Below are 17,437 nucleotides of genomic sequence, written 5' to 3'. Positions count from 1 at the left end.
TCCCCATGCTCCTAATTTACTCAGGAGATCTTGTCTTTTTCTACTTTCGATGTAGATTAGATCTATGTATGTCTCTTTTAGGGTACTTTTTGTTGTCTAAGTTCTCTGAAATTGTGATTTGTAGGCTGGTTTTCTTTGCTTTATGTTTAAAAATCACCTATGAGTGAGTATGTGTAATAATTATCTTTCTGGGTCTGGTTTGTCTCACTCAAAATGATGTTTTCTAGCTCCATCCATTTACCTGCAAATTTCAAAATGTTGTTATTTTTTTCTTCTGTGTAGTACTCCATTGTGTAAATGTACCACATTTTCCTTATCCATTCTTCGATCGAGGGGTATTTAGGTTGTTTCCAGGTTCTGGCCATGACAAACAATGCTGCTATGAACATAGTTGAGCACATGTCCTTGTGGCACGACTGAGCATCCTTTGGCTATATACCCAAAAGTGGTATTGCTGAATCTTGAGGAAGGTTGTTTCCTAGTTTTCTGAGAAAACGCCACACTGACATCCAAAGGGGCTGTACCAGCTTGCACTTCCATCAACAATACAGGAGTGTTCCCTTTACCCCACAACTTCTCCAGCATAAGTTGTTATCAGTGTTTTCATCTTGGCCATTCTTACAGGTGTAAGATGGAATCTAAGAGTTGTTTTGATTTTCATTTCTCTGATGAGTAAGGATGTTGAACATTTCCTTAAGTGTCTTTCAGCCATTTTAGATTTCTCTGTTGAGAGTTCTCTGTTTAGGTCTGTACTACATTTTTTTTTATTAAAAATTTCCGCCTCCTCCCCGCCTCCCTTTTCCCTCTCCCTCCCCCCACTTCCAGCCCCCCTCCCCCTCCCTCTCCAGTCCAAAGAGCAGTCAGGGTTCCCTGCCCTGTGGGAAGTCCAAGGTCCTCCCCCCTCCATCCAGGTCTAGGAAGGTGAGCATCCAAACAGGCTAGGTTCCCACAAAGCCAGTACATGGCTGCTCTTCCAACTGGAGAGGGAGGTAGAGGGGAGTGGGAGTGGGGGCTGGGGGGAGGGGGAGGGAAAAGGGAGGTGGGAAGGAGGCGGAAATTTTTAATAAAAAAAATAAAAATAATAAAAATGGAATGTGAAACTGCCTGTTTACATAAAGTTAGACCTTTTAGAAACAAAAATTTCTATCAGACGTTTTATAATTAAAATATAGAGATGCGATAATTCAAGATCTCAAACAGTGGGCTGGAGAGATGGCTCAGCAGCTAAGAGCACTTTCTCCTCCTCCAGAGGGTCAAGTTAAGTTCCCAGAACCCACTTCTAGGAGTTCCCAACTGCAGCTTGAAACAATCTCCCCTAATCTCAATATCATCTGCACCCACATACACATGATTAAAAATAAAAATGCTTTCAAAATTTTTCCAATTTTTATTAAACACCACAAAACATTCACAACACTATTATTTAAAGTTAACATTGCTCTGCTTATAAAATGAACACTTGCTTTTTTGACTGAAATTTGTTATGAAGGTTTTTCCTCTTGCTAAAAATCATTAAAACAAACTACTTGATTGTGTCCACTACTGCAATTTCCACTCTATAAAATAAATTTGCTTAAAATAGAAAGTTGTTTATATGAACAATGTCAGTAATTGAAATAAAAATCATAAAAATATGAAATATTATATTGAATACATAAGAAAATATTCAAATAACAAACACTTCTATCTGACCTAAGTAATTGATTTGCTGATGATGCCCATCAGGTCTGACAGATCTAACACTGTTGTCTATCTATAAAGGTCTCCATGTTATTTACATACTAAAACATTAATCATGGGCCAAATTACAGCACCTCCTCTATCGATGAGGACAAAGGTCAGATCTACATAACAAGAGGAAAAATATTTGGTCCTGGCAGTTAAAGAAAAATCTTTATTACTATTCTTGTTGCCCCTGGGACTCAGCCTAGTATGGAACATTCCAAATTACTTCACAAATTACAATCTACATATACTCACTTAACTTCAAATATCAAATATGTATAAAAGAAAAAATAAAATCAATTTATTTATAGACATACATCTCCAAATTGTTCTTTTACATATACTCTATGCTCTAAACTTAATTTTATGTAAGGGCAGGAGGAGAAGGATGCACACTCACACCTACATGTGTGTGGAGATGTCCATGGAAGACAAAAGAGGACAGATCAATATGGATACTGAGAACAAAACCCCAGTACTCACAAGAACAGTTAGTTCTGAGTCATTGCTCCAGCCCCTACTCTGCACTGTAAAGAAAATAGCTTCACTACTAGGCCCATTATTTCCCTGAGAAGTTTATTCTCTTTACAGCATTGTTATAATACATTAATTCTTTACACAAAGGATAAAACTTAAGCAACATCTTTAATATATAGTGAAAAATACCTTATTAATTAAACAGTATTTACTTGGTTAGCTAGACACATCTCTAGGGGGCAGATACAACCATAAACAAGAGAGAATCACTATCTTTTGAAGAACTAATTTTATTGGCAGAAGTAGGCAACAAGGATGTAATAAACATCTTCATGGGAACAAGAACAGAGGAAATGACATAGGAAAGTGCCGTGATGAGACGTGCCATAATGAAATTCATCACTTTGCAAAATAAAATATTAATTTTAAACATAGTCAAAGATAAATCCAAGGGTTAATGATGATAAACACTGCTGAGAAATAATATAAGAAAATTAATAAATTAGGCTAAAATGACCTTGATAACAGATTGCAAGAACTCTGAGGTGACGTCTAAACTGTTACTTAACTATGAGGAATCCTGAGGATGGGTCTCCAACCTCAGAGAAATCATTAGGTCAGGAGATCCTCTCCAAAAACACAGGTGTAGAAAAAGACAATGGCCCACTTAAGTTTTCAATGTTGCGTCTTGTAATATATAAAAATGTTTCAATACAAAGTAGCAGGTATATTACTGGCATTCTAATACATATTTGGTTTGGATGACTCTTTCCCCCACTAGGCCCTTTCTCTCCTCCTTCTACCTACCTCCATTTTAAACATCCTATTCCCATTATTTCCTCCTCCACTTCTTGTCAGTTCTTATCAGCGTCATTACCTTAGCCTCTTTTTCCTCAAAGGTGCTTTTCTCACATCATGGGGTTCCTTCTAGTTTACTGTATTTTTTCTCTGTGTCTCTGTCTCTCTCTTTTTTTTTTCTCTCTCTCCCCCACATTACTACATAACTATAAAAATTAGAAGCCAGAATCTGTATATGGGACCAATTGTGCAGTGTTTGTCTGTGTTGGCTTGCCTTAAAATAATTATAAATAAACTTAATTGGTATAGGAGGTCCTTCTGACTATGTGTTGATTTTAGTGGTTAATGAATAAAGAAAACTGGCTTGGCCTAGAACATGGGAGGAGGAAGGTGGCGTGGGAAGATGCCATGGAGCCATGGCCGTAGATAGAAGCGCTGAAACTTTGCTGGTAGGCCACGACCTCGTGGTGATATACAGATAGAAATGGGTTAAATTAATATGAGTTAGCCAATAGAAGCTAGAGCTAATGGGCCAAGCAGTGATTTAATTTGTTTCTGTGTGGTTATTTTGCATCTAAGCTAGCCGGGCGGCTGGGACAAACAAGCAGCTCACTCCCTCCTCCACTTAATAGTTTCCATTCCATCCATTCCTGAAAATGCCATATTTTCATTTTTCCTCAAATTATTCCACAAAAGAGAAACAGAAGGAATATTACCCAACTCATGTTGAGGCCAAAGTTACCCTGATACCCGAACGACATAAAGAGCCAACAAGGAAAGAATTACAGACCAATTTCCCTTATGAATACAAATGCAAATTTTCTTTAAAAATAATTGCAAACTGAATTTAAGAACACATCTAAAAGAACATCATCATGATCAAGTAGACTTCATTTCAGATGTAGGGATGGTTTGGAATAACCGAGTGCGTGTATCCCTATGGGACATGCTTCAAGTACATGCCCAAATAGCACCTTCTCAAGGAGTCCTAATAAGAAACTGCAAACCAATCACTTATCCTTTCTTTAAAACTTTCCCTAAAGCAGCATTTCATCCGTTCCACTCGGTATTTTCTTTTCCCACACCATTTGTCACTATTCATATATCACACAACTTATTTTGTTTATAGTTCATAATCTATCACTGCCCTTTAGAACATAAGTTCCAAAAAGATAATTGTATTTTTACTGCCATATCATCAAAGTTAAGAACACGTTGATATAAAACATAATAAATACTAGATAAATGAGGAAACGGAGGCTGAAAGACGTAAAAGATTATAAATATTCACACACCACAATGATTCCGATACTGTTTCTACTACTTTGATGTTTTCCCCCAAAATATTCATGTTTACCATTTCTTATGTCCTTATGACTAACAATAATACTATCCATTAAAATATATCTCAATACTTGTGTTCTCTGGTGAAGTTTAGCCTGATTTTTCAATACTAAATTAGTATACTGATGGGCTTAGCCAAATAAAAATAAATAAACCTCTCTGAAACATTACTTTTGATTCAGATGCCATCAACCTTTTAATCTATACTGTAAGTCTTCTAGTCCATTAATGCAAACTCAATTATCATGAGCAGACACAAAAGAACCTGCTCATCATTCTGCTTTCCCCATTTGTTTTACATTATTAATCATTCACTCTTTTTTTCTTTCAGTGAAAATATGTTTTTCATTCAATATATTCTTTTCAGCCTCCCTTCCCCAACTCCATTGAGAATCCCCCCACCTTAGGAATCCACAATCTTTCTCCCTCTCCTTAGAAAACGAACAGGCATGTAAAGAATAACAATAAAATAAGACAAAGACAAACAAACAAAAACATACAAAACAAATAGAAAGAAACAAGTCAAAGAAAAAGTATGAGATACACATAGATGCACAGACACATGTGTTCTTATGCAGAGAAACCTCCTAAAAACGCAAAACCAGAAGCCATAATATATACACTACGGACCTGTAAGGTTAAGAGCCCTGTAAAAACCTTACCAGAGAAGAACACAAGTATGCACTAAATTTGCTTTGTGTTGACCATCTACTGTGGACATGGGGCCTGGCCCTAAGAGCCAGTTGTATCCTCAGTAAGACTGTGTTAGGGAACTAATGTTTTCCTTTGTGAGCAGTTGTCAATAGACACAGCTTTCTGGTTTAGAGCCTGTGTCTACTTCTTTTCTCAGTGCTGGAACCCCTCTGTGAGCTCACGTGTATATGGGTCCTTCTGTGCTTAGAAGGCCTTGTATCTTTATTGTCCTCCACCCCCCCTGGCTCTCACAATCTTTCTGCCTTCTCTTCCACGGGATTCCTGAACCCTGAGGAAGGGATTTGACATCCCTTCTAGCACTGAATGTTCCAAGGTCTCTCACTCTCTGCTCATTGCCCAGCTGTGGATACCTGCATTTGTTTGATCACTGTCTCTGTTTTTATGCCGGTATCATGTTTTTACTATTATTGATGATATAATTTGAGATAAGGGATGGTGATATCTCCAACAGTTCTTCTATTTTCTTAAAAATTGTTTCTCTTTTCATTTCTATACTGCCATTGCTTCTATTTCCTGCCACTAATTGTTTGCTTCTTAAATTCTTTTATTTCTGTTCAAGTGGAAATCATACCTGCCACACTTTCGCAGGACCATATAAAAGCAAGCTGAACTTGTGCTATTCTTCCTCCTAGCCAAACTATGACATGGGAGAGAAAACACAGACATCAAATTCTAAATGGTTCTGCAAACAAAACTTTATAGAAAGTTGCAAATAAATATGGCTTCCTTATACAAACACAAAGAAACATCAATTTATTTTTGCTACACTCAGACAAAATTATTGAAAATAAAAACCAGAACCTCATCAGTGTAACCATGAAAATTATAAAATTACTATAAATTGCATAACTTAGTAATCAATAAACAAAGGCACTAAAATATTACTGACTAAAAAACAGTATATACAGAACCCAAATGTATCAGTTCATATGGAAAAAATAAAAGAATAAAGTGAAATATAAACATATATAAAATAAATTACCTTCCTTCATTGACAAGTTCAATAAAAGCAAGGCCTGCATTCTTCTGAATAGAATTCTGCCATTCCTAGAAAACAGAGAAAAACAGCTGAGGAAATTATACTTAAGTTAGTTCTTTTCATGCCACAACAAAAAACATCTTCCATATCAATTTCAATTTCCTTTAGTACGTGGAGCCTGCTGATGACTCACACAGGCCGTGAGCACAGACGGAAACAGAATAAACAACATGAAGAGGTCGTATCCTCTCGCCCTTGTGGTGTCACACTGCCATAGAGTAGCTAAACTGATACAGCCAGGAGTTAGAGTCAACAGCAGCAAAAAATACCAGGGACAGAAAATGTACATAGTTATAACAAAATCCATAATGAACAAAGGAGTGAGTACCACACAAATTTTAAAATCTAGCATATAATCATCCAACAACTACTAATAACATAGAGAACATAAACTAGAATAGACCAGTTATAAACTGGAAAACTATAATTTATTGGCATATAACTTAGCACAAAAAAATTGGTGATTTCCCTCCCCTGAATAGTAATGAAATTACTTCTATTGAATAAGCTTTTTAATGTCATCTTATAATAAAAGCTGAAAAATCCCTTTGTTTCTATTTATTTAAAAAAAGCTTTTCCATATGTACCCTTGAAAACAGATTGTGAAGATGATAAAACATTTGAATGGTACAATAGATGTAAAAAAAAATTCAGTTTAAAAAGAAACGTTTGTTTTTACATTAAATGTTTATTTGAAATCAAATGATTTTGTATATAAAGTTCAATAATATAAAGCTGTAAAAAAAAATAACTTAGCAATATGTGGTATAAATATCTAACTATATTCACTAACCATTAAAAAATTATATATTAAATTTATCCAGTAAAGCAATAATACACTAAAAAGCCAAGCATGGAAATCAATCAGTAAAATATGTTGAAATGAATAGTTTAACCCTTACACTCTAAACGTATGGAAAATAAGCATTAATACAATAAGAAGTAGGATTATGAACTGAAATATTTTGAGAAATGCCAGTGAAGGTATCCATGTTTATGCAATCATGTGCCCATATCTGCTGATCATGCTCTATGCATCTGTGTACATCTACATAAATGCACATACGTACACATATCTTTGAAAAATATCCTTTTCCTTATCACTCTCAGAGATCCTTGTATTACAAGTTATATGATATTGTTCAACAATTCTTTTTATTCTTCCTAAAATGAAAGACTATGCTCAGCTACTTACCATTGCTCATCATTAACCAAATAACGTTTTCTGAATGTAATGACCTATGGAGTTTTAAATTCTACGTAATTTCAAGCTAACTGCATATGAATGTGTATACATTTATCTTTTGCTTTTTATTTTATTTTATTTTGTAAGCACTTTTTTTCTGCATTCATCGTGTTTTGAAAAGTCCAAGGTATCAGGACTAAAACAGCATGGCAGTATTGGGCTGAATGATTCCATCTTTCCCAAAGGTGTTTGTATGACTACATTAATTTAATAGCCAAAGCAAAATAAAAATAAAAATAAAAGCAGCAGACAAGCAAAAGCATCCAACGACTGGATCTGCCAAGAGGAGGAAACGGCAATTTGTTATTTAAAAAAAAACAAAAACAAGAAAACATAAAGTCATAAAGACTTCATTTCATCTTGACACAAAGAGGATATGTTCTTAGAAATTTTACACTCTATTTTGTAATGATAAACAACTTTAAAATACATCCATTCCAGGTATATTTTATAACTTATTAACATTTAGGAATAAGTAAAAAAGAAGTCTATAGTATTCTCTCTCACAATTCACAGTGGCCACCTAACAGACAATACACAGGCTAAATTTCTCTCACTAATATAAAGCAAATCAAGTGAAAAACAAATATTTCAATCTGACTTGAAGTCCTTTTCTTTAGGTCAAAATTAAATTGACAAACATGTAGTCCAACTAAAAATAATCAAATTCCACAAAAGAATTTATCCTAGAGAGAAGAGGAAGAAACATACCCACATTTGCAATAAGATAAGAGAAAGCAGAAACTTTAGGTTGGTCCTTATATCCAGGGTAGAGGGTCAACTTCTTGGTCACTCAACACAGAAACATGAAATTCAAGCTGAATCTAAAGCTATTCTCAAAGTCATTTTATCTTTGAGAATATCATCTAGTACACAAATGTATACTATATTATTCAAAACTATAATCAAATAGGGCTTTATTTTAGTGATATTTCATTTGTATTTTAATAAATAAAGTTTGCCTAAAGATCAAAGAGTAAAACAGCCCCACTGGTCAGCCTTACAGACCAGGAAGTGGTAACACCTTTAATCCCAGTAACCACACTAGTTTGTCACAGAAACTGGGTGGTGCATGCCTTCAATCCCAGTGGTGTGCACCTTTAATCCCAGCCCTAGCAAGTAATATAAAATAAGAGGAGACAGCTCACAGTCTCAGTCTCATTCCAAGATTCCTGAGGCAGGATCGCCATTTTTGGACTGAGGTACAAGTAAGAGCCGGTGGCTGGCTGCTTTGCTTTTCTGGTCTTCTGGTTGAACCCCAATATCTTTTTCTGAGTTTTATTAATTGTACATCATTTTATTACATAATTTGAATTTCATAAAAATAAACCATAAACATAATTTTTTATTTCAATTTTACTTTTGCCCGCATAAATTCTTACCTAAAAATAAGTCATAAAATATGCTATTTAAATTCCAAAAAATTTAAATAGCATTACCGAAGTTAGATTGAAAATATGTTGAAAATCAGTATTTATACTATAAAAATCACCAACTGACATATCAGTGACCTAAATTTATATTGGCATGTCAAATAAAAATGCCATTGAAAAGAAATCAGAACAAGAATTGACTACAGAGATATAACTTAGTTTTAAAGTCCTTTGAAAACAAAGTGAATATTTAGGTTTCTGAATAAATAAAAAAACACGTACAAGAAAATTTTAATGCTATTATTTATAAAACTTCTGCAATGGAACCTACCACTTTAAGTGTTATCATAAAAGTAATTTTTTAAAAGTCAAGAACAGAATAAAACAAATTAGACAAGAAGGTACATAAACAATTGGAGAATTACAATTTTGACTGATGCTCAGAAAATCAAATTTATCACTTAATTTTTGTTCACACAGAGAGCATCTATAAATCTTTTGTTTGTTGTTTTGATTAAGGAAAAAGGAACAATACAGTAAGTGACAAAGAAATCTATTCAGAATTATCAATGCTTATGAAAGGAAAGTTGAAGCATAAGAAAAAAAATCCTTTCTTCTTCATTCTTTTAATACTCCCAATGTTCAACCCCGATACATTTTCTGTGTAATAAAACACTCTCTAAAGTAATTCGTAGAAGTTGCCAAAACTAAAAAGAATATTCATTAATCATGGTGTTTGAAGGCATATTTCTCCACTCAGAAACAATTATCAACCAGGCGTTAGTCTAAACAATTTTATAAACCACAGCTCAATATAACCTTTAGTGAGTTTTAATAGTTGAAAGAAAAGCTTAATGGTCATCATCTTTCATGATCATTTCAATATTTCATCACAGTATTTACAATTATATAGTGATGCAAAATGCACAGTACATTTAAAGGTCTTGGTTATCCTTTCCCCAGAGGTCCTGATGAAAACACGTTAAAAGCCTCAAATCCAACCACTAATGCAAGTGAGTAATTTCAAGACACACTTGAGCACTTTCAAGAGGAAGGACTCAAAAAGCAGCGGAGTCAATAATTTCATACCTGTGCCTAAGCTATATTCAATTGATTATCACATCCTAGAACCATAACTGCTGCCAAATCAATTTTTAGTAAGACACGATCTTGGCTTACTAATGCTCTGAAGTCATGCAGTATCAACAAATATGAGATTGATGAAGACTACCAGAGCTCCACAGAATGTTTTCTAAGAGAAAATAAAACCTTTATTAATGATATTACATTGACTCCTCTCTATGTTCCTCAAAAATGGAGAAAAATAAACTGATGTACTAATTATTTAAATTAATTTAGAATTCTAACATCCTGAGATTAAGTCGAGTTTTCTAAAACTTAAGTATCATAAAACATATTTCTTGAAGGTACAACACAACTTTGCTTATATTTTGCAACTGAAAATTTTTTTAAGAAAAGAATTTATTATAGTCTAGCCATGTAAAAATTAATCATGGAAAATCAACATTTTTTCATTCCTTCAAGCATATAGAAAAAGGAACATTTTATGTTTTAGGAAAGAAAAATAAGCAATCATTGTTTTCAAAGATAGAGTTAAAAAAAGATTTACGCTGAGCTACAAGGCAGATTTATTAGTGAGAAAGAGTAAATAATTATATATGTTAATATTTTGGTTTGTTTTATTCTTTTAATGATTTTTACATTCCAACTCCAGTTTCCCCTCCTTCCTCTCTTCCTAGTCCTTCCCTCCCACCTTCTCCCTCTTCCCCCATCCTCTCCTCCTTCATTTCTATTCAGAAGAGGGCAGGCCTCCCATGGAGATAAAGCAAGCAACTGAAAATTTTTAAAATAAAAAAGGAATTCCTAAATATTAACTCATTCAAAAGCACAGGCCGAATTGACAAGATTCACTACATGTAATTTTTCCTATCAATTTATTTTGAGAAATTATCAGTTTTGGTAATCACAACAATAATATATTATTTTGTGACCTATAATATTTCTAAGATTAACTTTTAAATTTCTGAGTAATTTCCATGATGATTAAAAGCTATGCATTTTTATATACTTTTTAGAAATTGGTCTATCTGCTCTTTAAAATGTCTAATCAAATAATTTGTGAATTTCTTTAATGACCTAAATTTGGTTTTAGAGCTTCTATTTTGTCAAAACAGGGTTTCATGTAGCCGAGTGGCCTTAAACACCCCTATTTAATCAAAGCTGGCTTTGAACTCCTCATCCTCCTGCCTCCACCTCCCAACTGCCAGAATAATGAATAAACTCAGATGATCTCAGTTTTTAACGCTTCTAGTGCTCCTCAATCACCTGCAGCTCATTATATACTCGAGATACTAATCTACTGTCAGATAACAGCTCACAAACACTGTCCCTCACTGAATATGTCACCTCTTCAACCATCACTGTTTCCCTGGGCAACTGCAGGCTTTGTGAATTGAGATGATTATACCTCTTTTTTTCTTTTTGTTGGTTGGTTGGCCTATTCTCCCTAGAAGAGCAATACACACCAACAGTCAAGTGTCTCTGCTATAGTCTCTGATGGCAGTTTGCAGGTTTAAGTATTATATTTAGATCCTGGGTTCAGTTTGAGTAGGTTTTGTACATCTTGAAAAACTGATGTCTAGTTGAATCTGACTGTCTGGAAAATAATATCCGGTTTAGTTAGGTATTAATCACTAACCAAAACAATCTTCTCCAATATGTGTGTATTGTTGATAAAATTCAGTGTGCCGTAGCCGGGGAGGCTCTTTACTGAGTTTCACTGATGTTTGTGCCAGTTTTAAGTCAGATTGTGTTATTCTGGCCACAATAAACTCTTAGTGAATTTCAGGTCAGTTACTAAGGTCTTCGCTACGTTCTTTTTACCCAAGACTGAATTGACTTATTGTCTTTTGAGGCTCTATGTCAATTTTAGGACTGCTTTTATCTTTCTATGAATGACAAATATAATCTGTACATCCCTTTCAGTAATATGAACATCGAACTTTTTATAACAATAAATGAACATGGACTGTCTCTCTAGATTTTGGTAGCCACTTTAAATTTTTTACAAATTTGAAGCAATCTTTAATTAAATACTGGCCAAGTGAATGGGCTCTGGCCAAGTTCATATCCAGATTCCTAAAAATGGCTCAGAGTCATGATTTGCAGGGGCTTAAAAAAGTAAAACCCGTAATTCACTACATATCCCACGAGGTCCAATTGGAGTCAAGCACACATCCTGATGTACTTTCTACCTATGAACCTACTGCCAACATTCAGTCAGGGACAAGAATATATCCTGACATGTTTCATTCCTGCAAACCTCCTGCCCACATGTGATCAGGCACTTCCGGTACAGATGGGTCAGAGAAACTTGTTTAGGGGACTGAAAACATGTGATTTGTTATCTCCCATAAACAATATCCTCCTGACTTGCATATCAGAGGCATTTTTGTTTCATGGATCTATTAGGCATAGTAATTAAAACTTAAAATATAATTTTGGTACTCAAATTCCCCCCCCCTTGAGTTATATACTGAGTCTCATCCTTGACTCTGTGATGGGTAACTGTCATATTGGAATCTAATAACCATAGGTGTAATGGTATCCAGACAGGAAAATTCATTTGTTAAGGTATTAATGATGCAAGAGTCAACAGCAATTGATAGAAGGGCCAAAGGCCCTGAGATGGCTGAAATCACCCCTTGCTCCCCAGTGGGCTGGAATGTTAGAGCAAAAAGCTAGCCATGGTGTCCATAGGCATACCAGGAAAGGTATCTGTTAAACCCACACACACGCAGATCTATCAACAGGTTGAATCATTAGCTGACATACTTCTACAATGTGATCTGGTACTCAACTTGCTCTATGTAGGTAGGTAGGTAGGTAGGTAGGTAGGTAGGTAGGTAGGTAGGTAGGTAGGTAGGTAGGGAGAGAGAGAGAGAGAGAGAGAGAGAGAGAGAGAGAGAGAGAGAGGTTATTATATAGCTTTAAGAGAAAATTATTGTTAATATACAAACCACTCAGGAATCATTAGAAATAATCTGACTATACTTAAAAAAGAAAACAGAAAGAAAAAGAACAAATTGCAAAAGAGAGGACCTGAGATGAAGTAAAGAACTGGTCCCCATTCTCATTTCCACTTTAATTTTATAATCAATGTTTTGTAATTTTTATTATATTAAGCTTATTTTTAGTTCAGTTTTGTTTTCTATTTATTTATGGTAACCATTTGAAATGGAACTGATTTTTAAACATATTATAGGTATATAAGATGTTATTGATTTTTGTATGTTCATTTTGTGTACTACAACATTTTATCAGTTCTAACAAATCTTGGTTATATTCATTGGGTTTTATGCTTATAAAATTATGTCATCTGCAAATAAACAACATCACCTTCTTTACTTCTTTCTCTTGCCCTGTGGCTAGGATTTCTATTATTGTATTGAATGAGAATGGAGAAAATGGCCAGGTGGTGGTGGTGCCACCTTTAATCTGGATACTTGAGTAGTAGATGCAGGTGGATCTCAGTAAGTTCAAAGGCCATCTTGGTCTACAAAGAGAAATCCAGTACAGCAGGACTACTACACAGAGAAACCCTGTCTCAAAAAAACAAAAAACAAAAACCAAAAAAAAAAAATGGATAACTTAATCTCATTCCACGCTGAGATAAGTTTCACTTTCTTCATTCTTAAATGATTAATGTAACTACTATTTCAAGAGATGACCCTTGAACTCTGAAGTTCTGCTTCCAACAGTCTGTTGTCAACCATCTCAACTATTTTTTTTTTTTATTTCGGTCATTGAGTGAGTTCTTCAGTTCCAAGATGTTTGATTATGGACTGTCTCACTGCTAAATTTCTCATTCATATCATGAAATATTTTCCTATTTCACTGAATTGAATTATTTGTATTTCTTTGTATTTTTGTTTCCTTGATTTAAAAAAAAAAAAAGTCTTTTCTTTAAGAAAGTTAACATTTTCCCTCTTCCTTGAGTTCCATTGGTTGAGGGTTACTGTTAACCTGTGGGTAGGTATAGGAGGTCCTTCTGTCTATGTGTTGCTTTTATTGGTTAATTAATAAAAAAAAAACTGCCTTGGCCTGTTGATAGGGCAAAACGTAGGTAGGTAGAGAAAACTGGACTGAATGCTGGGAGAAAAAAGGCGGAGTTGAGAGACACCATGGAGCCGCCAGAGTCAGACATGTCGAATCTTTGCCAGAAAGCCACTGCTAAGTGGCGATATATAGATTAATAGAAATGGGTTAAATTAAGATGTAAGATTTGGTTTCTAGCCATAAATAACGGACATTGAGCTTATAATTCATGTTCCTAGAGAAGCTAAATAAGAAAGTGAATCCAAAGACAAACACATAGGCATCCTCATGAATATTAACCTTCGTCAGGCGATGAAAGGAGACAGAGACAGAGGAGCACCGAACAGAAATCTCAAGGTCCAAATCAGGAGCAGAAGGAGATGGAGCACGAGCAAGGAACTCAGGACCGCGAGGGGTGCACCCACACACTGAGACAATGGGGATGTTCTATCGGGAACTCACCAAGGCCAGCTGGACTGGGTCTGAAAAAGCATGGGATAAAACCGGACTAGCTGAACATAGCGGAAAATGAGGAATACTGAGAACTCAAGAACAATCGCAGTGGGTTTTTTTTGTTTTTTTTTTTTTTTTTTTTTTTTGGTTTTTCGAGACAGGGTTTCTCTGTGGCTTTGGAGCCTGTCCTGGAACTAGCTCTGTAGACCAGGCTGGTCTAGAACTCACAGAGATCTGCCTGCCTCTTCCTCCCGAGTGCTGGGATTAAAGGCGTGCACCACCACCGCCCGGCTTCGCAGTGGGTTTTTGATCCTACTGCACGTACTGGCTTTGTGGCAGCCTAGGCAGTTTGGATGCTCACCTTACTAGACCTGGATGGAGGTGGGCGGTCCTTGGGCTTCCCACAGGTCAGGGAACCCTGATTGATCTTCGAGCAGATGAGGGAGGGGGACTTGATCGGGGGAGGGGGAGGGAAATGGGAGGCGGTGGCGGGGAGGAGGCAGAAATCCTTAATAAATAAATAAATTTAAAAAAAATTAAGATGTAAGAGTTAGCCAATAAGAAGCTAGAGCTAATGGGCCAAGCAGTGTTTTAATTAATATAGTTTCTGTGTGGTTATTTTGGTTTTAAGCAGCCGATACCGAAACAGGCCGCCTCCTACTACAATTAGGTTGCCTTGTTTCCGAATGATATTTTTTGTTCTTAAATTGCTATTTACACAAAAGGCAATTCAGTTAACTTTACCAACTTATAAGCTGTCTTTTGAGTAAACAACAATCCACTGGCATCACGGCATACATGGCATGAATCAGCTGAGCATACTACATTGTCCAGATGAACATACAGCTTCTCTGTGTACAACTAATGTCAGGAATGCCTATGGAAATGCGACCATAGGTAGGATGGCATCATCTTAGGTGGGAAAGGTTCAACAGCAGTTCAGGATGTGGCACTCAGGACCACAGGTGCTGAGCACACAGAGTTTTAATAACTTACGTGGAGTTGGGGACATTAGAATATGCCCAGGTAGGCTAAGAGAACAGTGCAAAAGCACAGAGAGTGACCAAAAGACTCCATCAGCCTGCAGAGAAAGAAGTGTTCTAGTGGTCCAGGAACACTTCCCCAGCTTGTCCAGTATTAAGAGAAGGCTTCTGTCAGTGTCTGAGACCCATACAGATGTCCTCCTCAGTCTTGGTTGGTGGAGATATACAACAAAATAAAACATCCCTGGTCGCAGGTGAGTGGATTAGAATTCCTGGCTGCTTCTTATGCATGCATGTGGGTAGATAGCCCTCTCTGACACATGCATATTTTCCTATGTAGACAACGGATATTTAACTCATTTTTCTGACGACCTCCAAATAATAGAGGAAGCATTCAAGTTTCATAAACACTTATGTTAAAATTATGAAAATACAAATAAATGTATTATAAATTTATTATTAAGTATTTATTGGTTTTGAATGGACAATATTGTAATCTATCAAATGAAAATAACCTTAATTTCTATGAATACTAAAATATTATCCATTAAAATAAGTTGTGAATCTAGAAGAGCTAGTTCCAGGACAGGAACCAAAAACTACAGAGAAACCCTGTCTCGAAAATAAAATAAAAAAAAAATAAGTTGTGAAGTTTGTAATTAAACATTATACAGAAACACACACACACACACACAGAGGAACAAAGACTAAATTAACAAACACCCAAACCCCTAATCACCTATTTAATATTCTTATTAAAAAAAAGTTGAAGTGTTAGGGGTTTTAACTTATTTAGGCTTTGTTGATTAGTTTTCGTTTTCTTGGTTTGGGTTTTATTCATTGTGATATGTGTCTATGTATACATTCATTTGTTTATTACGGAGCACACACATCTATGTATATGTACTGTGTTTCTTTTTGTTTAGCAAGGTCTCAGGTAGCCCAGGCTGGCCTAACACTCTCTATATAGCTCAGGCTGAACTTAAACTCCTAATCCTTCTCTCTTAGCGGGCTCTCATGAGCTGGAATTCCATGCTACAACACAGGGCCCAGTGTTTTCTTTTTTAAAGACATGTTGCTATGTTGTCTAGGCTGACACAAGCAATCCTCCTGCCTCAGACTCCGGAGGAGTTAAGCTGAAGTGACACTGTGCTCAGCTAGGACTTGCATTTTTAATTAAATGCTCATAATAATTTTTAAAATGTTATAGTTATCTGCCTTTGTTTAAAAAAAAATCAAACTGGATTTGCTATAGTTTGAATGACCTAGAGTAGACCATCACGAAAGAGTATCACAAGTCAGAGAAGATATATTGAATTAAGAAGGAAATGTATGAACATAAACCCGAATAACATTCTACACGAGACTAAAGGTCAAGCTGAGGAAAACTTGTTCTTGGTAAGGATACAGGAGCATTCAGTGCACACAGTAAGCTTTCAGCCACTCCTCAGCAGTGTATGCCTGCATGTAGGGGCTTCCTCAGCAGTGCATCTGACACACTGAGGAAAAGTCTCACTTCATCCTCTCGTCAGATGAGACGTCCTTCAGTGACAACAAAATGGGTAACTGCCCTTTGAAAAGAGCTACTCTCATTTTTGTGAACACATTGATGTATAAAAGCATAGTATGGTTCTATGAGTAAAGTTAGAAATAAGAAAAAAATTGATTCTATTAAAATTTGATCAAACAGCTAAATTTTATATTGTTACCAAAAAAAGCACATGAAATAGGGTCATAAATACAAGGAACTGGATATTTAAAATATTCATGGAATATTTAAACTATAAAGATCTTTAAATTTCAAAAGATCAGGATAGCACATAATCAAAGACCTAATCATTATAAATATATCTTAACTATGTAAAATACTGAATTAGAAAACTTAGTTGTGCACAAGCACATAAAACATTACTATTTTCAAATGTCAAAAAATATTCTGCAATCAATAATGCTTTCTAATAATTTCCTAATTCAATTCAATTTTGTTAATATTGTGAAAGATAGTGTTCAATACAGAAAGCATGGTTTCCATAGATAGCAGAAGTTGTTCTAACCTTTTCTAGCTACAAGCTCCCAACAGATGATCATAATTAAGACTACCAGGGATGCACACTCAGGAGCTATAAAAATGTGTCCTATTAGTACATGGTCAGCCCGCTTGGCAACT

The 17,437-nt window shown here is 35.4% G+C and overlaps 1 protein-coding gene across 5 annotated transcripts in view; it reads right to left on the bottom strand.

Moving 5' to 3' along the window:
* Lrba (LPS responsive beige-like anchor protein) overlaps positions 1–17,437 on the bottom strand; it is a 478,393-nt gene that overhangs the window by 319,236 nt on the left and 141,720 nt on the right. For all 5 annotated transcript variants that reach the window (XM_075950353.1, XM_075950356.1, XM_075950355.1 and 2 more), the window contains exon 35: positions 6,041–6,105. In XM_075950353.1, coding sequence (XP_075806468.1) covers positions 6,041–6,105 — 65 coding nt within the window. The remainder of the gene's footprint in view (positions 1–6,040; positions 6,106–17,437) is intronic.

Source organism: Microtus pennsylvanicus, chromosome 16, assembly GCF_037038515.1.
Source record: "Microtus pennsylvanicus isolate mMicPen1 chromosome 16, mMicPen1.hap1, whole genome shotgun sequence".
Classification (NCBI taxonomy): Eukaryota; Metazoa; Chordata; class Mammalia; order Rodentia; family Cricetidae; genus Microtus; species Microtus pennsylvanicus.
Note: the sequence above shows the minus strand (reverse complement) of the source record. Positions and strands in the feature narration are given on the sequence as shown.